This window comes from Dreissena polymorpha, chromosome 1 (assembly GCF_020536995.1).
Source record: "Dreissena polymorpha isolate Duluth1 chromosome 1, UMN_Dpol_1.0, whole genome shotgun sequence".
NCBI classification, from domain to species: domain Eukaryota; kingdom Metazoa; phylum Mollusca; class Bivalvia; order Myida; family Dreissenidae; genus Dreissena; species Dreissena polymorpha.
This window is the reverse complement of record NC_068355.1, coordinates 205207874-205232146: the sequence shown is the minus strand read 5'-3', so window position 1 is coordinate 205232146 and position 24273 is coordinate 205207874. Positions and strand designations below refer to the sequence as shown.

General features: G+C 37.0%; 1 protein-coding gene and 1 long non-coding RNA gene across 2 annotated transcripts; one reads left to right on the top strand and one right to left on the bottom strand.

Annotated features, from left to right (window-relative positions):
• The first annotated feature begins 1568 nt into the window (after positions 1 to 1568).
• On the top strand, positions 1569 to 5659 carry LOC127864755 (uncharacterized). The gene is made up of 3 exons (XR_008042275.1): positions 1569 to 1705; positions 4553 to 4687; positions 5537 to 5659. It is a non-coding gene; the product is annotated as an uncharacterized LOC127864755 (long non-coding RNA).
• An 8311-nt stretch (positions 5660 to 13970) lies between these two features.
• LOC127864730 (uncharacterized) lies at positions 13971 to 16621 on the bottom strand. The gene is made up of 4 exons (XM_052404616.1): positions 16378 to 16621; positions 15720 to 15851; positions 14802 to 14933; positions 13971 to 14351 (listed from the first exon to the last, which is right to left on the bottom strand). The coding sequence occupies exons 1-4, from the start codon at positions 16490 to 16492 to the stop codon at positions 14110 to 14112; spliced, it is 621 nt and encodes a 206-aa protein (XP_052260576.1). The 5' UTR covers positions 16493 to 16621; the 3' UTR covers positions 13971 to 14109.
• Positions 16622 to 24273: the final 7652 nt, after the last annotated feature.

Genomic DNA, 24273 nt, shown 5'->3' with positions numbered 1-24273 from the left:
AGGTTTTAAAGCACTAATATTAAATCAAACATGAATATACAAAGATCTGATACAAATCCATAATAAACAACAATAAATTAAGTTCATTTCAGTTTAAATAAATGGAATTTAAGACATTATTACATATCACAGTTATTTTCAAGCACTATACGCAATTTTTATTAACAAAAAAAACAACAACACACTAACATTTAAAAAATTGTTAGACTCTCACCGCCAAAATAATCAAAATAAGTAACTTGTGTGCAACATAAAGAATTTATACAATATTAATATTGCCTTTGCCTGACCCAAGATCTCATAATAAGAACAACAAAAACAATCTTAAGAATGAATAAGTTGAATGGGAAAGTTCATTTCAAGATGGATATATTCTTCATGTGTTTAAAGTCAACTATTATCTATTTTAAAGGCTAATTTGATAAATGTTCTCTGTGATTAGTGTGAGTGGTTTTAGAAAATCCATGATTGCTTTCTGTCTTGTTAGGAATGTGAGTCTCTTTCTGGAAATGCTTAATGCATGTGCATACATGCTTATCAGGGACCACACTTTCCACTTACACTGGATCTTCCTTCAGAAGACTTTTTAACCTATATTTTAAAGTTTAATTCATAATGTAATATTATCTATTTTATATTTTGAATTACAAAACATAAAGGATATTCTAATGCATCCTTTTCAAAAAAGAAATAGGCATTAATTTACATGTATGACATAAATTTTCTAACCATTTTATTTCTTTGAATTGTATGTGGTTTAAATCAAGAAACTTTCAATACACTAAAGCGTGTCCCTCGTTGAATGATTATTGGGTGTCTATTTAACCTTAAAACTTAATCGAAGAACTCAAAACACATGATTAAACAGCAATTTGGTCAAACAGCCCAATTTTGTTTACTTTCTTGGGTACAAGAAAATGTTACAAGGCCACTGAGTGTAATTAAGCCATTAACACTTAGATATGCATTTTGACTCCTTTTAATCCATTAGAAAAGTAAAAGACCTTTCGTATAACATTCAAGTTTTAAAGGCTTCATTTCCAACTCTTAAGATACCGATAAGCAGCAAATAGCATGTAGCTTGAACTTCCTGAGAGTTTATCACAGGCTGTTGTGGTTTTATGCTAGTTGCATATACCCATTTTTACTTTGCTTCTGAATGGGAGAGTGTTAAAACTATTAATTATGCTTGAATGAATTGAAAGCCTTTCACTATACAGACACTCTTTAGGCTGTTTCCTTGGAAGGATCAGTACTCTGTCAGTGATCAGTACTCTGTCAGTGATCAGTACTCTGTCAGTAGGATCAGTACTCTTTCAGTACCTTACAGAGACGAGAACTACGTGGGGCTTTTGGCGCTAGAAAGGCATCATAGTGATTAAGCCATTGCTCATGTAATAATAAACTCATGATGTGTGCAAACCATGTTCAAATTTGAACTATTTAGGTCGTACGTGGTTATGTCAATGTCCATCTCTTCCATGAAAAATATTTTCCATGAAAAATGATCCCTTTTCCAAGAGACGTTTAAAAGGAATTACTTGACGATATTGATGTATTTCTAATTCAGAGTTACACCCAGAATGATCACTATATTGTGACCCAGATGCCCCTTCCAAACACTGCGGCTGACTGCTGGCGTCTGCTCTTCGACTACCATTCTGATACAGTGGTGATGCTCAACGAATTTGATAGGAATGACAAGGTTTGTGAATATGTATTCCAATTGATAAATGAAAATGTTATCTTATGATTACAAATACATGTAATCAAATATGAAACCCGAGTCATGTGAAATGGATTGCTGTTATGTTTCTCTTAAAAATGAGCTTTGTTCAAAAGATATTTATAATTTAAATCAGAGCATTGCTATATTTTCTTTTTGTTGAACTTAAACTGTTGGTAATATAAATGTTTTAAGAAATTATTGTTGATAAAATTAATGTAAAATGTAATATTAAGTATAAAATATTAATGCTTATAAAAATATCTTAAATCAAGCATGATTTGTCTGCCTCTACAGTGGTTGAAATCAGTCAAACATATAGTTTGATGGTTTTGAGATACTGACTTTAACTTATTTTAAAAATTGTCTTCTTTTAGCTGTAAATAATTACATGATGATGCTATTGATCGTAATAAATAATACAAAAATCTGTTATTATTTGATGTTTTTACATTAATGTATGATGCAAGTGTGAAAATTATTGAATATATAGAATTGTTGTTGAATGTAGAGAAGTTATCTTGCTACGCTTGTCAGGCCCGTTCACAGGGGGGGGGGGACCATGGAGCCCAGGCCCCCCCCCCAGCTGGCTGTCATGTTAGGATTTGTTCAAATAATGGACTTACTGCATTTTTTCTCATGAAAAGGGCCCACAGTACACTTCCCCTCAATACAAAAGAGATTATGGGTTTTATTGTCCCTGATAAACAAGGGGATTAGCGCTATTTTACTTGCCAGTGGAGATAAGCCCCTAGGCAATGTTTTCTTATGGCCTTGCATGCAAATCCCCTATCAGTGAATTCCCCCTGTGATCCTGAATGCTTCATCTATCGATTGTTGATGTAACACTTTTTTGATCGGCCAAGGAAAGAGAAGCAGCGAATCAAGCAAACAGGACGTCCTTGGCCTGAATATTGCTGACATTTATAATTTGTGAAATACAAATACTGTTGGAAGCAATTAGAGAGGTGATATTGACAATTATTCATTATTTTGAACCAGCAAGTTTCTTTGTCAAAGTCAAGGGCCCATAACTTTGCTAAAATTCAATGGACCTGACGAAAGTCATACTTCCTCCAAAGTCTTGTAGGTACACTCACACACCAAATATCAGGTCAATATTCTAAAGCGTTTTGACAAAAGTCTGAATATTGAAATGCCGGACAGTCCAACTGTCATATGCCATCCTAACGGGGGCATAATAATCAAATTAATATCTGAAAAAGTTGCACAAAAACCTCAGGAAAATGGTTATTATAGTGGAAATTTAAGTCCAAGGCCCATAACTTCGCTAAATATCAATGGTCTAGAATGAATTTCACACTTTATCTTTCGGTCATGTAGGATGACTGGCATACCAACAATCAGCTCAATATCTGATATATTGTTATGTAAAAAAAACTACGGAAAACGGTTATTATAGAAAAGGTTTCAAGGTCCTATCTAATGTCAAAGTTGTTGATAATTTTGATGGTTTATTTGTGTTAATGGTGAAAGTAAAACTGTGTAGTAGATGATAAACATTTTATTAGGAATTTACTTTGAAACTTTAGAGGAGGTTTGAATTCAAAGAGAAAATAGTATTATGGTTATATGTCAGTCATACTTTATGATAAATTTCTTAAAAAAGGTTTTTGGATTTTCAAAGTTTGCTTTCCTTCTTCATCAAATATCATATATTTGATTTCTGAAAATGCTGTTCACACCAATATTTAAAGCTTAATACTTCAGAAAGGTGCTGATTCATTTATATAAATATATCCATATTTTTTTTCATATTACAAAATAAATTGTGTTAACCTTGAAGAGTGCAAAATAAAAAATAGGGAGGGAAGACCCCTCCCGCACTCTCCCTGGTTGGCCTCCCCCCCCCCCATGCAAGATTCCTACGTACGGCCCTGCTTGTGCATCTACTGTTCTTAGCCTTGAAAGATCTACTTTTCCATATGCAATAATAACCTGACATACTCTATTCCATTCCATCTATTGTTCAACCCTCTGAGTATCTTACCATCATATGATTCTATATATTGCCTCCCTTGTCCAGTCCTATGCCCTGTACTGGCCTAAAGAGTAGGTGTAAACAGTGGAGTATCGTACATGGAGTATCTTACCATTATATGATTGTATGACATGAGTTCGTTCCCCTGACTGTATGTATTCTCTCCCTTGTCCAGTTCTGTGCCCTGTATTGGCCTGAAGAGTATAGGTATACAGTGAAGAATGGTCCCCTGAGTATCTCACCAGTATATGATTGTATGACATGAGTTCATTCCCCTGACTTATTTATTCTCTCCCTTGTCCAGTCCTGTGCCCTGTACTGGCCTGAAAAATACAGGTATACAGTGGATAAAGTTCCCATGAGTATCTCACCATTATATGATTGTATGACATGAATTCTCTCCCCTGACTGTATTTATTCTCTCCCTTGTCCAGTCCTGTGCTCTGTACTAGCCTGAAGAGTACGGGTATACAGTGGATAAAGTTCCTATGAGTATCTCACCATTTTATGATTGTATGACATGAGTTTTCTCCCCTGACTGTATGTATTCTCTCCCTTGTCCAGTCCTGTACCATGTACTGGCCTGAAGAGTACAGGTATACAGTTGAGTACGGTCCCCTGAGTATCTCACCATTATATGATTGTATGACATGAGTTCTCTCCCCTGACTGTATGTATTCTCTCCCTTGTCCAGTCCTGTGCTCTGTACTGGCCTTAAGAGTACGCGTATACAGTGAAGTACGGTCCCCTGAGTATCTTACCATTATATGATTGTATTACATGAGTTCATTCCCCTGACTGTATGTATTCTCTCCCTTGTCCAGTCCTGTGCCCTATACTGGCCTGAAGAGTACGGGTACACAGTGGAGTACGGTCCCCTGAGTATTGAGCTGTTGTTCTAATCAGAAGAAGACGCCAACATTACTGTGAGGACATTCAAGTTGACACACAGGACAAAGGTTGGTAGACAGCAGAAAAAGCATGGTATATTTTGATGGTATTGGACACAGGAATTCATGTTTTTACTGATATCAGTTTTCTTATATTGTATAAGGAATATCTGCTTTGTAGAATTTGTGTTTGTTAATTATTAAAAGCCAATTGTTTTGAAATACAAATTAATGTTCGTAATGTTGCCTATAGTGTGATATATTTTATGTAATGTTATGTAATATTGGTAAAATACAGTAAAATACATCATTCAATTAGCATTTAACAATTTAAAAATATCTACTTTTGAATTAGACTGAGCTAATACTCATTATATTTTATTGATTAATTATGAAATTATGGTCATGATTGTGTATTGTTCTAGAAAACCTTAAGAGAACTTTTTGAGACATCTCAATTGATTTATTGATGTTTGTTTTTATGCCCTTGGATCAAATAATCCGGGTATAGTGTATTTGACCTGTCTGTCTGTCATTGTGTGTGTCCCAAAACTTTAACCTTGGTCAAAACGTTTGTAATATTGAAGATAGCAACTTGATATTTGGCATGCATATATATCTCATGGTGCTGCACATTTTGAGTGGTGAAAGGTCAAGGTCATCTTTCAAGGTCAAAGGTGATTTTTTGTTTCTAAATAGCTGCCGTGCGGCTTCAAAGGGCAGTAAGGGGCATTGTGTTTCACAAACACAGCTCTTGTTTCAATTTTGTTACTGGTCAATTTCCTACCAATATCAGTGAGTCACTGTCTATAGAACCAATATTGGACTGTAACCTACTAGTAGGTTGTGTGTAACCTTTTTAAAACCCCTTGTTGCTGAGCAGCATGTCATACTGTATTCTGCCTGTATCCCATGCAGGGAGAGGACCGTGCTGTGAAGCAGTTCCAGTTCAATGCGTTGCCGGACTACAAGAGTGTCCCAGTGGGGACGTCCAGTCTGCTGCGGCTCACTAATGCCATGCAAGAGTGGATGAGACAGAACGGCAAGGGACCTGTCACCGTACACTGCATGTACGTTCTGGCATTGGCAGAAGAAGTGTGTGTAGACTCAGGGGTGCGGTTGTTACTGCTTTCAGCAAATGTTCTCCCTTTTAATGTCAAATTAATTTTACTAATAATGATAAAGTTTAATGGATTTATATACAATTGAAGAGTCGTGTTGAACCCTGTAAGGGGGGCATGTCATTTTCCTCAACTGAGGTTGTTTTTAAATCAATCCCCTTGTAGTGAGACTGCTGCTGCTTATGTGATTTTTATATATCTTTTTGTTGGTTATCATGACTTACATTCATCCTATTAACGGTTTCATATTTTATACTGTTAGACTGGTAGACTAAATAAGTTATGTTTATGCCCCCGAAGGAGGGCATATAGTGATCGGACCGTCTGTCTGTCTGTCTGTCCTTCCTTCACACTTTGAGTTTAGGTTTCGCGTTTTATGTCCCTTCACATAGCAACTTGATATTTGGCATGCATTTGTATCTCATGGAGCTGCATATTTTGAGTGGTGAAAGGTCACGGTCATCTTTCAAGATCAAAGGTAAAAAAACATGTATCAATGCGGCGCAGTAGGGGGCATTGTGTTTCTGACAAACACTTCTCTTGTTGTGAATAATTTTAATGCTAATTACCTAAAGTATTTTAATGTTGAATGAATGTAGGTTAACACTAAATGTCACCGTGTCTCAAACTTTGATATTAATATATGTGGTATTTATTAAAAAAATTCATGTTCATGCTCATAATTTGGTCACATTTTGAAACCAGCATTTTGCTGCCCTGGAATTGCAAATTTAATGTCTTTATGTGTTATTTTGTAAAACTGTTTGATTAAAAAAATTATTTACGCAAAGTTTACATTTTAATGAGTTTTTAGATCAACACTTTATGTCAATATGCCTCTACTTTTGTTCATAATACATATGGTATTTATTAAGAAATTGTATGTTCCTTCTAATAATTTGGTCAGATTTTAAAACAGCTTCTAACCTCCCTTTAATTGCAAATTGTTTCTACATTTGTTATCATAATGCACCTAATATCCGTTTAATGAATTAATATCTGGTCAGTATATTGGCTGCATGGTGTTGTTGCATAACTTCACTCAGAGAAAAAATATTTTAGATGCTATTTAATATTAAAAAGTAGATTTTATTTGTCATAAATTTGCTGTTTGTCAAGAAATTTCATTTTCGTGTTTAAAATTTGGTCAAGTTTTAAAACAGCTTCTTGCCTCCCTTGAATTGCAAGTTGTTGCTATAGTTAAATATAATGGTATACCGGTACATAATATCATTTTAATGAATAAACATATGTTCAGTATATGTGCTGCTTAATTTGGTCACATAACTTACGGAAAAATTGTTTTAGAAAATATTTATTATTAAAAAGTAAAATGTGCTTGGGATAAAGAAACAAAAGACAAATTATTGGGTTTCTTCATGAAAACAAGTTGCTATTGAAAAACTTGAAATATCATTGTTGAAATATTATCATACTTCCAAACACAAATATTTAGTCATTTTAATGCATTCTTCAAGGTTATTTCAAACATGTCTCAAGACTCTGCGATTATCATATCACTTTAAGTTGGTTATTATATAAAACTATCCATTATATGATTGTCTTCATATTTTATACTGTAAAACTGGTTTAGTAAATATAGTATCTAGTAAAAAGTATCAATAATTGTTTGTCTAAAAACCATAAGTATTCAATGTTTAATGATATTGTAGGTTAATGATTTAAGTCAACATATCTTGAATTTTCTTGATATTAAGTTTGGAATTTATCACGAAATCTCATTTTCTTGCTCATAAATTGGCCAGAATTTACAACAATATAGTTAAATATAGTTTATTTATATATCCTTAACGGCCTGAGGTTCTATCGGGTGAAGAGCAGATCCTTTGACCTGGCCGATACAATTATGTAATCTTTAGGCAACTAATGTTGATCAATTTTGTCTCAGACACAAATAGTAATCTTATCTGATTTCTAAATTAATTTATAAAAAAAAGTAATTGGACCTTTACGAGAGCATATAAGAATCACGACAAAAATTTAACCACGATAGGTCGCAGTCGATATTGCACGGAAAAGGCGTTTCTACACAAATAAACAACGAAAAAATTATGAGAATGCATTATAATTTAATTAACGTGTAACTTCGCAAAATAAATACTTAGTGTCGCAAACATGTTGTACTTATGAGAAATGAGAACGTTATCCCTTGAAATGAACGCGTACAAAATGAGCTACATGACCATGTGAAAACCAAAACCGTGCGCGGTGGAGTTGTTCGCCTTCTATATAAAACGCTAAGATAGACTGAACGATTCCCAATGGTATAAAAATAGTTTTTCGGCATAGCTGTTTAACGTCACGTTTGACCTTAGATGACCTTCATTCATGATAGGTCCAAAATGAATAAACCCGAAATGTGCATTGGCTTATAATACAAAAATCACCGTAAACATTGGTAGTCTGGTTCCCAGATAAAAACATTGGATGCATATCATTTGAATTGAAATATGAAGATATTGTAAATTACATGTAAATTACAATAAGTTAAAAACTGTCATGATACAAAACATCCTCTAAACATTACATCGAAATTTTTCTCCTTAGTTAACGAAGCATTATAGCATTAATCACATGTCTCTACAATTAAAAGAATCTATTGCTACATGCCATAGCGGCCACACTAAACACTACAAAAACAGGCTAGATTGCACTTTACCGGTTCGCAGTTGTTTATCACTATCGACAAAGCGGGAGTTTTGGGGCGGTAGCCCGCGATACTAAGGAAATATATAGGTGTTGGAAATATATCTGTCTTTGATTTATTATAATCCATATTGCGTTTAATAGTGATAATATGTTTCTGTGTAATCTGTTGTGTTCATTTTTATATAAAGTTCTGTTTTTCTGCAAACAATTCATATCACTATGATGCTTGCAATATAAAATATTGAGTATTTTATGTTTACATTCTACTAATATCTGTACACATTATAACACATTCTCTTTTATTTCATTCCAATATGTTTTCTTTTTCTATTGAAACGAATGTATTACTCATTCAATTATGAAAACCTAGTCATTACAATACTTATTGACAATAAAACATACAATTTCACCTCTTCTTGTTCTTCATTTTTATTTGATTATACATTAAAATATATTATCTCATTCGCATTCACTACCTTCATTAAAATACATGGTCGCTTCATTACATCTCCTTTCACTGGTCGCAAATATTACAACATCCAACGCCGTATATCTTTTTAAAGATATTTCTTGTTAACCCTTCTGTTGATTTTAACGGTGAAAATATAAAACATTGTAAAATTAAAAAGGCACAGCACGTATATTCAGTAAAACTCTCAAGAAAGAATATTAACAATTAAATTATACTACGCATGTAGCGATTTCTTTTAAAAGTTTTTACCAGCATCTCGACGTGTTGAATCGGTTGTTGGCAAAATTGCCACTCATACGTCATAATTGAATGAAACATTTACTTAAAAAAACTAGTCTCTATCGACAGAAAATGTACGTTTGATAGTTTCCAATATACATATCGACGTTCTATACGTGATTATCAGTATTTGGCCATTTGTTAAGGTAACACACGTTAAGAACATTTCAAAGTCATGTTTATAAGGAGTACAATTTAATTAAGTCAAACCAGAGAGCACAACTGTCAGACCGCTCCTTTGTTTTATGCGTGCCTAGCATGATATATCTTACACAGCGATAGGACAGTAATGTTGGACCTGTACTCTATATACCAAACTGCTTAGTTTCAACCAAATATCTATGAATAAACCTTAAATCTTTGGTGTCAACTTACAATCGACCCATGTATAGTCTAAAAATTTGTTTTCCTCCTTTATTATTTTACGAATAACATTAGGTTTCATATGTTACAAAATAATAAACACAGAGGCTCAATTTTACCAGGAAGGTACTGGTGGTAATCGCAACTAGTCGCATTGCTTATACATGTATATTCTATGACTGAATATATGGTTAAAATGAAACGGCACAATTAAGTCCCTTTAAGGGAACTTTTCACGTTTTGGTACATTGGCAAAAAAAAAATGTTTCAGATTTAAAAAAATCATGGTAGTGATGCTATTTGCAAAGAAACAGTGATACTGAACATTTACCATACTCTAAAATATCCATTATATGCATCTTTTGACGATTTAAAAACCTGAACACAACACAGTGTTACAAAAGCGAAACGATTGGATAATTTTGAGAGTTCTTATGTTATCGTTATATTTTGTGACGCTACGAGAAAGCTAATATAAATGATGATAGCAGTATCTGTAGTAACAAGGCTGGCAGAGTGGTATAAGTGAAAGACCTTTCCTCCAAGGGCCATTGTTTCGAGTCCAGTTGAGGATTAGTTTGTTTTGTTTTCTGTAATTTTGTTCTTGTTTTTTTATTGTAGCTATTTAGTTCCAGTTTTTACATTTATCAATGTAAAGCACTAAAGGAAATAATGCGAAACATGTCAAAATCTGTATTAAAAAGGTTCCTTAACCCATTTATGCCTAGTGGACTTGCCCATCCTTCTAAATTGGATTAATTTATTTCCAAAATTAGGGATGTCTAGTATATTTATTTCTATAATTATAATATTTCTTGCATAAATTCATTTAGGCAAACGGTGCAGACCCTGATGAAACGCCGCATCATGCGGCGTCTCATCTGGGTCGACGTTGTTTGCCAAGGCCTTTTTTCTAGACGCTATGCATAAATTGGTAAGAGATCTCTACATATTGCCGTCCGACGGTTTTTCATGGACAGGTTACCGCGAATCTTGCGAGGCGCCCCTAACATGTTAAGTCGTGCTATATCTTTACTGTTGTGTGCGTATAACAGCCGCAAATAGTATGTGTGTGTGTTTTATGAAAAATACGTCAGTATGGAGTATTAATCGAATGAAGAGCATAACTTTATTCAATAGATATAGAAGGATATGTTAAGGATACATTGAACCTTTATAAGAAACGACCAACAACAAGTAATTTTTAGACTTTGCCGTCAATCGGTGAATTTAAAAAGAGAAGATTCTAACTTTGTGTTTACAAATAAACCTAAAACGATAGCGAGCGCGGCGTCATATTTGAAAAGGTAAAATAAAGCCACTGATTTATCATAACAATAAAATACAACTATACCATGTACACACTTGCTACTTAACTTTTATATTAAACATGTTTGTCACAAATACACTTTTCAAACAGTACAAAGTTAACATAAAAATTAACGAAAAATACACAATTGTAACGTCAACACGCCCTGCTTGAACGACTCTTCAGTTGTATTTTGACAGACGACTGCGAGACATACACGTGAGTCGCGTTCTGAAAAAAATGGGCATAATGCATGTGCGTAAAGTGTCGTCCCAGATTAGCCTGCAGTCTGCACAGGCTAATTAGGGACGACACTTTCCGCCTGAATTGGGATTTTTGCTAAGAAGAGACTTCATTTAAACGAAAAATGTCATAAAAGCGGAAAGTGTCGTCCCTGATTAACCTGTGCGGACTGCACATACTAATCTGGGATGACACTTGAGACAGATGCATTAAGCATTAAGCATTAAGCCCCGTTTTCAAGGAACAAGGCGCATGTGTCTAGTCGACTTATTTAGGCCAATGGAAGTGTGCATATGAAGGAGAGTGTATTCGTAGTTCGTCGTCCGGCAAGTAGATGTATTCCCCCCCGTTAATAATGGTAGATCTTGGAAGTTATTTGATATTGAGCTATGCTATGTACCAGCGATAATGTCTCTGCGCAGAGGTTGGTCGCCCTGGTGATAATGTCAGAGGTTGGTCGCCCTGGTGATAATGGCAGAGGTTGGTCGCCCTGGTGATAATGGCAGAGGTTGGTCGCCCTGGTGATAATGTATGATCGCGTGTTTGGACTTAACATAGTCATAGTATTCCTCGGTGACGGACATACTTTCTCAGGCGATTCAAGGCCCGAGCGTTCATCTGAACGTCATGGAAAGAAGTTGTGCTGCTGCTCTCATTTGCACATTTCGATGCTGTAATCGGACTCACTTCCGAAAACCGAAGTAACAGACATGTCATCTGATGACAGGTCAGAATAACTTTCCTCGAGTGTGACGTCACGCGGGTCGATGACGTCAAAAACGATTTGCTGCAGCTCTATAATGTCGGCTGCCTTCTTGGCGGCGATTTCATTATACATGTTTCTGACGCCATCCAGAATGGAGAGACGCAACCGAATATTGTAACTAAAGATCTTGTGGCCGGTTCTGTCGGCGACATGATTCCGCAGGGTCGCCTCCTCTGAGTGACGGCTGATAATCATAACCTGCATTCAGGCGTACCGGAATTGACGTTCTGCGGAAGTCAGCTTAACTTAAATGTGTGTATGGGCGGACATTATCGAGGTATTAGTTTCAACTGTTGATACCGTAATCAATAGACTAAGAAAATAGTCCGTATTTAAGTTTTGCTGTTAATTTTTTTTGCAATTAGAGTAATGCTCCTACGTGTGATCTGGTGCAATACCGTCAATTAGTGTCAATTAAATATGTCTATTACAACTGTTGCCCAGTCCAGATCTGCCTGTATATCGGGTACCTGAACTTGCAGCTTATTATATGTGAAAACAGTCTGATAACATGAACCATTGGTACTTATTTTCTACACCTAATTACAGGTGCAATACTGAACACGTACCGACTGTTACTATTAAACACTTTACGAGTAATTGTCATCGCTTGAGACTTTGTCTTACATACAATACATATCAATGTGCTCCATTACACCATATGTATTTGATAAAACTTTATTTGGTAAGCACGTTAAGCTTAAATGAATCATCATCATCATAATTATAATTATAATCTTTTTCTTGCACAGTATTTCAAACGGATGGAAACAATTTGTTTTCGGGCTGCGTAAGTCTATAATGTTACTATCAGTCAGAGAGTTCCGGGTCAAACATTTATGTTAATTTACGTTTATACTTGAACACAAATATGAACCGATAAACTCTACAAAACCACCATAAATAGCGCTTTTCATGATAAGGTTTTAACAGGACATTTCTGTTCAATTGTTTATTTCATGATTTATATATTTGCTGTTTATGCGCATGGAATAGAAAAGGCATTTATGCAAGTTACATTAACTCTGAATAAAGACTTCTTCTTCCCCAATCGCTTTTGTTTGCATAAACGATATTGTTTTATGGCGTTAAATAACTTAATTTGAACACGAATGCGACTTGGCACTTTTAATAATATCATTACGTTTAAGGCAACATTTACTTTTTGAATGAAACAGAAAATTTTACCTTACATTAAAGTGTTTGATTTTGCGTATATAAACGTCCATGAGAGCTTAGTTAGTTTGATTTTCACTTTACACATTTCCATTAGCTCTAGCGCAGTGTACTCGCGCTTATAAATATTAATGTTTGCCTTCGATCGTTATTCACCTATCCGCATTGTGTTGCTAACTATCTTTCATTCATTCCGGTTACAACAAAAGAACGTTTCTTTAATGAAGTATTAAATAAATATTAGGAGTCTACATTAAAAAATCGCGATGTTAACCTACCCTTGTGTATTTAATCGCTCTGTAAATTGGCTCAAGTGGTACCAATTCTGAAAACAAGAAATATCGAAAAAAAAATCTAATAATTCATGTTAGTTAATTTTTTTTTTAAGAAAAAAATAATGATCGTAGTGGTGAAACAGATATAGGCCCGTATTCAAAAAACTAGATAGACAAAAACTTGTGTGTATTGGAAGTTAATATGAACTGAAACTTAACGCACATGACATATGCCCTGTTTTCCCAAAGCGAGGCTCATATCTTAAGTCATTGACAAACTTCTCACGTCTTGTCTTTGCTCCATGTTTTACAAAAATAATTGTACATCCACATAATATAAGCACAAATACTATATTAATGTCCTAATACAGAAAAGACCTTACACAAGTAGCCACCAATTGATTGCACTTTACAACTGATTATTAAGATAAACATAGAGTTCGCCATGACGTAATGGATAAGGTGTCCGCCTAGAGATCGGGATGTCACTGGATCGATCTCACTCGGGGAGCATTCTATAGATCTTCCCCAAAGACACCAAGTACTGATTATATACTCAGGCAACGGACTCGAGAGCGTTTCTACAAGCCTGAGATTTTCGATGCAATCGAGCTAAAATAAATAGGTTTAAACTAAGAAAAACATTTGTGCCAATTTATTTCCGATTACCGCTCTGTCTTGGACAGTTGGGGGATCCTTAATTGAAAACCCAAACATACTCAATGTGGATAATACAGATATGAATACGATAGAACATTACACAATTCGGTAAACTAGTAGCAGGGAAATCGCTCATGATTCTCCAAATTGATAGGTTCTAAATGTTGAAATGATTAAAAATATGCGCGCCCACCTCCAGCGTCTCAGTACGTCCATGGAACTCCGCGCACATGTCCTGACACAACCGGATGTGCTGCAGACATTCCTCGGTGAGTCGGTCGTGCAGGAGCTTTCGATTCCGAATAGCTTTCGTCACCAGGGAGATCATGTTGTCCACGAAGTCATTGCAGAGGCGCGCCAGGTACTTGCGGTGCTCTTCGCTGAAATCCGGCTTGATACCTGCGGCGCAAACCGGATTTGCTAAATACCTTACACGCCATAAGATTATTCAATTACCTTTGAACATAAAAATAAAACTCAAGAGTCGTGGAATTTTTTTTCGGTAAAGAAGCAATTGTCTTGACATTAATTGTGTTGTATTGAAGGTGTACATGTTTATTAGCAATTTTTGTTAACTCGTCCGCATATACAATCCAATTGTGGAAAACACTGTAACTGTTATTGTTATTAAATGTGTAGGCATAAAACGTTTGATTGTCTGCAAGTGGACAAGAGCGTCCGTAGCTTGCTCCAGTGCGATTGTGTGAGCCAAACGCGGGGAATAAGGTGCTATTGCCGTCTAAATTCGAGCGTCATTGTAATTGAGTTTTAACCCTTTCCCGCTTAGAAGAAGAGTGAAAAAGGATTAAGCGAATGTATGAACGACCAGCCTTTGTGCTTCCGACATACCTTCCCGGCCGACCCAGTGCACGTTGTCGAGTAAGATCTGGTTGGAATGCATGCGCCCCTCAATCCGATGCTCCTTTAGTTCCCGCATCATCCGATGAGCATTGTCCACCTTCTCCTTTGCACCCCGGCACTCTGCAATACATCGGAACGTATAGCCACGTGACAATACACACTGTACGTGAGCATGCGACTATATGTGAAAGAATGAACCATGTGAAAACACACGCTACGTGAGCACGTGACTATATGTGACAGAATGAACCAAGTGAAAAAAACGAACCACGTGACAACACACACTACGTAGGCACGTGACAGACCAAACCACGTTACAACATAAATAACGTGAGCATGTGACTTAATGTGACAAAATGAATCGCGTGACAGCACGAAGCATGTGACTACAAACACTACGTTAGCATGTGACTATACGTGACAAAATGAACCACGTGACAACACACACTACGTGAGCACGTGACTTTATGTTACACAAGGAATCGCTTAACCGCGTGAACAAGTTGACGAAAACGATAACTGCGTCACAGCACGAACTACGTGAAAAGAAGAACTACTCGACCACATAAATCACTTGAGTCACAGCATTAATATATATCAATCCCACTCTGCACATCAATCATTCGAAAGATAACAAATAATATACGAATAGCCGTTGTGTAATATTATAATATTTCTTATACAATAGGCGCGACCTTAAAATACGAGAACAACGATATAAATATTGAGCGAACGTGTGTATATAGATAGTCTCGCTCTTGGAAAACAGGGCATAATGCACGTGCGCAAAGTATCGTTCCGGATTTGCCTAATCTGGGACAACAATTTACGCACATTCATTAAGCCCAGTTTTCCCAGAGCGAGGCTCACATGGTTGATAATACATGTTCGTGCGCATGCGCTCACTGTCGTAACTGGAGAGTTCGTAGCTGCTTTCCTGGCGGCCGATGTCTTCAATGTTCCGGCGCAGCCAGATGGCCTGCCTGGCGATAGAGTCCTCCGCCTTGAGCAGACCTTCCTCCACTTCCGTCTCCGTCACTATAGCAACGAACAACACAGGTATTCACTATATTTAATTTGAAGCTTTAATACACGCTCACTCCTCCTTCAAATGTAATTAATGTTGTATCTATTATTTTCTGATCGTTTTGATTTGTTTGTGAAACAAATACAATTTTATAAATCTCGCAAAGTGTTTCACTTTCATATTGTAAACAAACTGTATAAAAATGCGTTACTTTAACTACCGAACAAATTATTTATAGCCAGTAAGATTAATTTTATCGCATGAATTCCTGTTTATGAATGCAAATATTGTATATGATGTGTATGTATTTGTACTTGTATATTGTAACGATTGTAAATAAAAGTTTTTCACAAAAACATTAGAAACAAAAACAAACAAACAAACAAAATAACATCGGTAACGCTGGGAAGAAGACTTGACTTATTCAGACTATGAATAAAAATAGTAAAACGTTTGACTTCGCAGATATTTAGGTCATCAAATGATCATATGTAATGGAACATCAGTATATGAGACGGCGTATCGGAAATTATATACTTCTGGACCGTTTCCTGGTCGAACACCGTGGTGGCGGCGGACTCCAGAGCGTCCTGCATCCGCTCGTTCTCCTTTGACCACGGATGGCATGTAACGAACAAAACGTGTGAATCATAGCAAGTATGTATGACCCGCGCCATGCGAACACGGGTATTATGCCATATGGCTATGCGAAAAGCGTATAACAAGACGAGTCTGCATATTCGCAGGCTACGCTGTCCGCTAATGATACCACGAAACATTGCGCGACTTTACACCGGACAGCGTAGTGCGTATATAAAGTTAGACTTATTGTTTTCATGATTCGGCTGATATAATAACTGTTTATAAATTATGTAAGGAATGCACATGTTCTTGCTATCGATATTACAATAAAAAGTGAATTGAATTTTCTGTTGAATATTAATGCTGATGAACAGTATGCAATCAATTTTTTTTTAATGTTGCATAAAGATATTTCAGATTTAGAATTCGGCTAAGGTTTAACATCAAAAATATTAATAATAATAAACCACAACTGTGGTAACACTTTCAGTGCTCTCTTCCAAATAGAAATGAGATAAACATTGAAAACATGAACCAATATGGCGGATAGGTAGTCAAGTCTGTAGACGTTGGGTGACTTAAATTTAAAGTTCTCTGTAATTTGTGTGTGAACTTTCGCGGGAAATTGACACTTATTTTAACTGTATGTATACCACGTTATTCTGATCTAAAACAATCGTACTAATAAGTGAAAAGTGATATTTGAGGACTTTTTCATCTCCGTCTTGGTCACGGTTGACTCGCGCTCTTGTATACCATTTTGCACATCTATATAAATCAGTAAACGCATCACAGCGTTTGATTGTCAACAAAGACCACACGTATACTGGTCAAAATAAGAAAGGGGAAAATGAACAAAAATCATCAAGTACTCTTGTCGCGGCAAAAACGCCCACGCTGGCTCCACAAGAGACTTCAAAAAGAGCCGCAACATAACATCTCCTCTCGATCAGGCTGAATTTAAGAAAACACGTACATTTTCGACCGAGTCTCTTCCTGATGCGCCTGATGCGTCTCTTCAGATAAGCCTCTCTGACAGCGTCATTGCGAAAATAGCCGATGCCCTAAGCAAATCATTTGAATCTCAAATAACCCCCATTGTTGAACAAGTTGCTGCTCGAGTCGTACAGGAGCTTCATGAAAAATATCAACAAGAGAGTGTGAGAACAAATATCTTCGGAAAACTGTGGCTGAACTCACAACCAAAGTTCAAAGTCTTGAGGATAACGAAGACCGACAGAACCAGTATAGCAGACGACATTGCCTTCGCATAACTGGTTTTCGTGAAAGTCCTGACGAATCTACAGACAATATTGTCATGAGCATGTGCAAATAAGTGGGTGCCACAATTTCTATTAACGAAATAGATAGATCGCACAGGGTCGGAAAACCTATGCCTGCAGCAGACCAGTCAAATTCCCCACGCCCAAGGGATATCATAATTAAATTTACTAGCTACAGAGCTCGGCAAAATCTGTACACTAAGAAAACGAGTCTTAAGGACAACGGCTTCAAAGTTGTATTTCTTAACGAGGATCTCACTAAACAGAGAAGCGAGGTATATCGCCAATCTAGAGACCTTCTCAAATCAAGTAAGATCTGCGGGACTTGGACATCCGATGGTGTCATCTTAGTCAAGGATAAACAGCAGCACGTCCATCGAGTCGAATCTAAACGTGACCTTGATAGCCTAATGATTATCTGAGCGTATCATGCCTTTTCCTTTTCTTCTGCGTACAGTGTCTCACATCGGCGCAATACAACTATTTAAATCGGTACACGGTCACATAAACCCTCAGAGAGATCTACGCAATGAACCGTTAAACTGGCTTGTCTCAATAATACCATATTGAGCACGATACAATAGCGACCTACCAGTGATCAGTGATGCACGCACGATAAACATTGAAATATGTGTGATTGAAATGTACACATGCACGTTTTGTAATTTGCATAACCTGACAGCATTTTGTTAACATTGTATACAGTTATGCCTCAAAGTCTTTTAAAAATGTGCTGATTGTGGAACAATACTGCATGCTTACGATGCCGACTTATCATGTGTATCAAAGTATATATAACATTTTTGCTATTTTGATTGCTGTTGTTGCTACAATCTTAACTGCATTAATGTTATTAACATTAAGATTGTAGCAACAACAGCAAGCAAAATTAACTGTTAATTTGTCAATCCTAATTAGACACTTTGCTACTGTTAACTTAGTCAAGATTTTGCTAACTCATATCATAGCAAATAATTACTCAAATGTTAATAACTATTGTGACACCTTTGTTATTTGACATGTGTTACCCACACCTGTATACATATAGCATAGTTGAAATTATGTCCATTGGACATAATTATGTAGACATTTTTTGCTATTATCTACTTTTTTTGAGTCATTGATCATCGAAAACATAGGTAACACTAACTCAAAGGTAAATAACCTTAACACTTTTTGGTAAATAGTCTTAACACTTTTTGAGTACTTTAAGTACTAGCGCTAGTTATTATCGAGCATCACACATTGGAAAAACTCTGATAACGAAATACGCTCATTTACGTATTTTTCTAACAGCATTGTGTTAAACCTGTATACAGTTATTTATCAAAGTTATTCAAACTTGTAAAGATTTTTTTTGTAACAATACGGCTTGCTCATGATGTTGACTTATCATTGACTTATCATGTGCAAACAAGTATATATAATACTCTGCTTATTACGACTGCTCTTGTTGTGACTCAATGTAAATATCACCTATGTGTATTTTATGTATTTTAGTCAACGTGTTAATCTTCATGTTGCTTCATGTTGGAGTTCTTTTTTCACGAACTATACTTTTCGAAAAAACTTTTTTCTAAAAGCTTACATAATACGTATATAACTTTGCATACTTAATATCACGTGCTCCGACAACATCTATATTCACTTGCTCAAGCTGAACGTTCGTATACAAAAGAATTTAATGATTATCACATGTGACCATAACGTCCCAACCTTCATCCCAAACAGCATGCTTTTGCATGTCTTATTTTTTTATCTCTATCTGTATAACTTTGTCACACACTTGTCAGTGGGTCTCGGGCGGTTTCTGATCCGTATCATTCTCTCTACGTGTCTGAGTCGTTCGTTTATGGCGTCAAACATCAATATGCATGACGTCTTACCCCTATAGTATGTACTCCCCTATAAGACGAACGACCACGACGCCATCAGCCTGGATGCGTATTTACAATTTATTCATTTGCCCACTATCAACTGCCCTTTATATACACCTTCTACTCATCTGTAGATCTGGTGATGTTGAAATCAACCCTGTCCTTCTTTAGAGCCAAATATGTCTGAATCCACGTTTGATTCAATAACGGAACTTACTTCTAATGGTCTTGCCATAATGCATCTTAATATTCAAAGCATACGACCAAAACTAGATATTCTCGATCTCGAGGCTCAACCTTATGATATCCTAGTCTTCACTGAAACTTGGCTTAATTCAACCGTGTCTAACGACGATTTGGTAATAGCAAACTTTAATCTTCCGTTCTTCTGTGACAGACGAGACAGAGCTGGTGGAGGAGTTGCTATATATGTTCGGAACACAATTAAGGCGGTTGAAAGACCGGATCTCTTAGTGGAAAGTCTGGAAGCCCTTTGGATCGAAATTCACATCAACCATCGCAAACTTCTTATTGGTGGAAAATATCGTCCACCCGACTCAAACAACACTCAGTGGTTGAATATGGAGCATAGTCTTGATCAGGCCTTCAGTGGACACTACGCTAATATACTTGTAACAGGCGACTTCAACATGAACATCGAAGCCTCACAATCAAATAAAATCTGCAGATTGATAAACCCCTACAACGCAACACAACTCATAAATTCCCCAACGAACACAACTGAACACTCACAATCTCGCATAGATCTGATGTTTGTAAAACACTCACGAGACGTCCTCTCCAGCTTTGTTGCAGATCCCTTCATACCAGATCTCACACGTTTCCACTGCCCTATTGCCTCTGTCTTGAAACTCTCCAAACCAGTACAGTCTTGTTATAGGCGTCGTATATATATATATAAAGAGGGCGACTACAACAAGTACAGACATATTCTCAATTTTAATGATTGGACCGCAATTCTTAATAACGAAAATCTGGACAACTCTGCCGAAACCTTGTCCAACGTCATTTTAGTTGCTGCATCTTCAAGTATTCCTAACAAAGATGTTATTATAAGACCCAACGATGTACCTTGAATGAACAATACAATACGCCATATGATTCGGAAGCGCACAAAACTACACAGACTCGCAAAAACCTCAAATGATATCACAGCATGGGCCAACTTTCGAAATGCAAGGAACCAAACAACTTCTTTAATCCGCAGAGCAAAAGCAGATCATCACACAAGGGTAATTGACCAAACCAACTCAGATAACGTTACTGCCAAGAAATGGTTCCAACTGGCCAAACGCCTTACCGCAAGAAAAACCTCCAATCCTATTCCAACACTTATTGACAAAGGAAAAGAAGCAGTAACTGAGGAGGATAAGGCAGCTGTACTGAACGCTTACTTTTGTGAACAATCAACCTTAGAAACTGTCAACCATTCTCCCCCATCTCTACCTAATCTAACTGGTGCCGCTCTCTCTTCAATAATACTTTCCGAACAAGATGTTAAAGATGCTATATCAGTCCTCGACCCCTCGAAAGCCAGTGGCCCGGATTCAATCAGCCCAACATTATTAAAAGAGAGATGCAACGAATTGGCTGCCCCACTATATCTCTTTTTTAACAAGCTTATATTAAACTCTAATTTTCCCTCATCTTGGAAACTTGCTAATGTCACGCCAATATTTAAGAAAGCAGATCCTTCCCAACCGTCAAACTATCGACCAATTTCCCTATTGAGTTGCATCGGAAAACTCATGGAGCGTTGTGTCCACAAACACGTTTACAACTATCTAATAATAAACAACATTCTCACACCCTTTCAATCCGGATTTGTTAAGGGTTACTCTACCATAAACCAGCTTACTTATCTGTATGACGACATCACCAAGGCTATGGATGATGGTAAAGAGGTCCGAGCAGTCTTTTGCGACATATCAAAAGCATTCGACAGAGTATGGCACCATGGTCTATTATCCAAATTATCTTCAATTGGCATACGCGGCTCTCTTCTGGACTGTTTTTCTTCCTACCTCTCTAGCAGGAAACAACGGGTTGTCTTCGCTAATACATCTTCTTCCTGGTCGTCAGTTACTGCCGGTGTCCCACAAGGATCCATTTTAGGTCCATTGCTTTTTTGATATACATCAACGAAATCGTTAACGATATCAGGGCCAAAATTCGCTTATTTGCTGATGATACGAGTCTTTATATTATTGTTGAAAATCCTCAATTGTCTGCCCACGTTTTGAACACTGACCTGTCTCGAATTATCTCCTGGTCGAATACCTGGCTGGTCTCATTTAATCCAGCAAAAACAGAATCAGTCCTCTTCTCACGTAAACGTAATAAACCCACACCCTGACCTATTCATGAACGACGTTCCAGTTACGCAAGTCAAATCCCACAGGCATCTTGGACTAACCCTTTCAGAGGATGCAAAATGGGCAACACATATATCTATCATGGTTGACAAGTCTTGGCAGAGAATCGGCATCCTCCGCTCCTTAAAGTATGTTTTGTCTCGCAAAAGTCTAGAGCGCATGTATTTTTCATTTGTCAGACCCCTTTTGGAGTATGGCGACGTCGTGTGGAACAATTGCTCTAACGAACTCAGTAACGGAATTGAAGCTGTCCAAAACGAGGCTGCAAGGATCGTAACAGGCGCTACCAAATGCTGTAGCCTTGACCGTCTCATGATGGATCTTAAATGGGATTCCCTAGCCAACAGAAGAAAACATCATACATTTTAAAATGAAAAACAACCTTACTCCACCATACCTTTCCAATCTGATATCCGTGCATTATTATCGCACCTACTCGCTTCGTAGCAATAACGATATTCAATCTTCACAAATACTCAGTTGTACGGATCTTCATTTCTGCCCTCAACTATCCGGTTATGGAATTCTCTTCCAACGCCCACACGAAATGCCCCTACGTTAACTGCCTTCAAACATCTACTGACAGACAGACAACGTTCACGATCGGCTATTTATTACAATATTGGTAATCGAAATTCGGAGATCTACCACTGCCATCTACGTCTAGGCTGCAGCACATTAAACTATGAGTTACACCGTAGAAATATCATTAATAGTCCTCTTTGCTCATGTGGTGCCGATGAAACGCACTACTTATTGCAGTCCCCAAATTTTGATAACATACGCAACTCTTTCCTCTCCAATCTGCCGTGTCCATTGACTTTAAACAATCTACTATATGGCGATGATCGGTTTTCACTTGAACTCAACACTTATCTATTTCAGCGAGTCAGCGGCTTCATTGCAGCAACAAAACGCTTCGACATATAGACATATATGTTCGGATCAACCCCCCCTGATCCCTTATAGGTGTGTGACAACACGAACTTTTTTCTTTTACATATATTTATGGTTTAGAATTACTGTAAACGTTGTGGAAATTCATATAGCTCGTTTTTACTTTGTAATAACAACAAAATGTTATACAAGGAATTATATACAGATATTTAAACCGTATAAGAACGACATGAAAAAGTGATGATCATGCAAAAGTATTCTTAACTACCTGATCCATATTGCATTTTATTCTCTAGTAACTCCAGCATGGAACAGAACTCAAATAAGCATCGAAGATGCTTGTCTTCTTATCCATGAAAGGTTTTTTCTTTTTTATATTCACATGGATGTAATGTACTATACTTTGAACCAATACATATGTTTAAACTAAATGAGATAATTTTGTAGTGATTTGTGTGTTCATGCTTTACCGACGTTGGCGTAGTTTGAGTCATCAGACAAATCCATTATAAAAGATAACAAGCATCAGAAATTACTAACACTATCGGCCAATAAAAGTTCTTAACGAACTTGATCTTTCTGCATGCCTCTGTCCTTTCTTATGAAATCCGGCAGGTGCGTGCTGATGGATGCGAGGATGTAAGCGGTAGAAACCGCGTTGTCGTCACGGGAATACAACCTACAAGGAAGGGCATTTCGCTCCTGCATTATGTGAGGACCCGGAGTGTGTCCCAGCATTCCTACCGTATTAACGTACTATATTATTTAGTTCTTATTTAAACATTGTCGATTTTGGTGTAGTATTGTGATGTAGGGGTAAGCCGGAGTAATGGGAGGAAATCCCACATTCCCGGTACGGTGAACACCAACCAAACACACATGCCATCGGGAAAGGGGATTGGAACCGGGTCGCCGACGCGAGAAGTGGTGAGAAGCGCGTGTACAACTGCGCAACCGAACAGTCTAATTATTTTATTCTGGATTAAAGTCAACTAATCACAGCTGTTCTTAAAGTATGTACCCGATTTTAATAAATCGTGATTGTTTTAACACCATGACCGGACCGGACAGGAAGTTGTTCTAACTTGTGAAAGAGCCGGACGGTCTAAGAGTCCTCGACTTGCGTCATGAGAGACTCAAATTCATCCACTGCGATCACCCGGTGTAACGCGATGTAGCCGTTATTATGGGAAAGCAGCGACTGCGATAGGAAACTGGTCATTTTAAGAGCCTCGTTTTGGGAAACCTGGGCTTAATGTATGTGCGTAAAGTGTCGTTCCATATATAACTGTGCAGTCCGCACCGGCTCCTCTGGGACGACATTTTCCACTTGCATGATAATTTTCGTTTACAGGAAATCTCTTCTTAGCGAAATACCAGTTAAGACGGAAAGTGTAG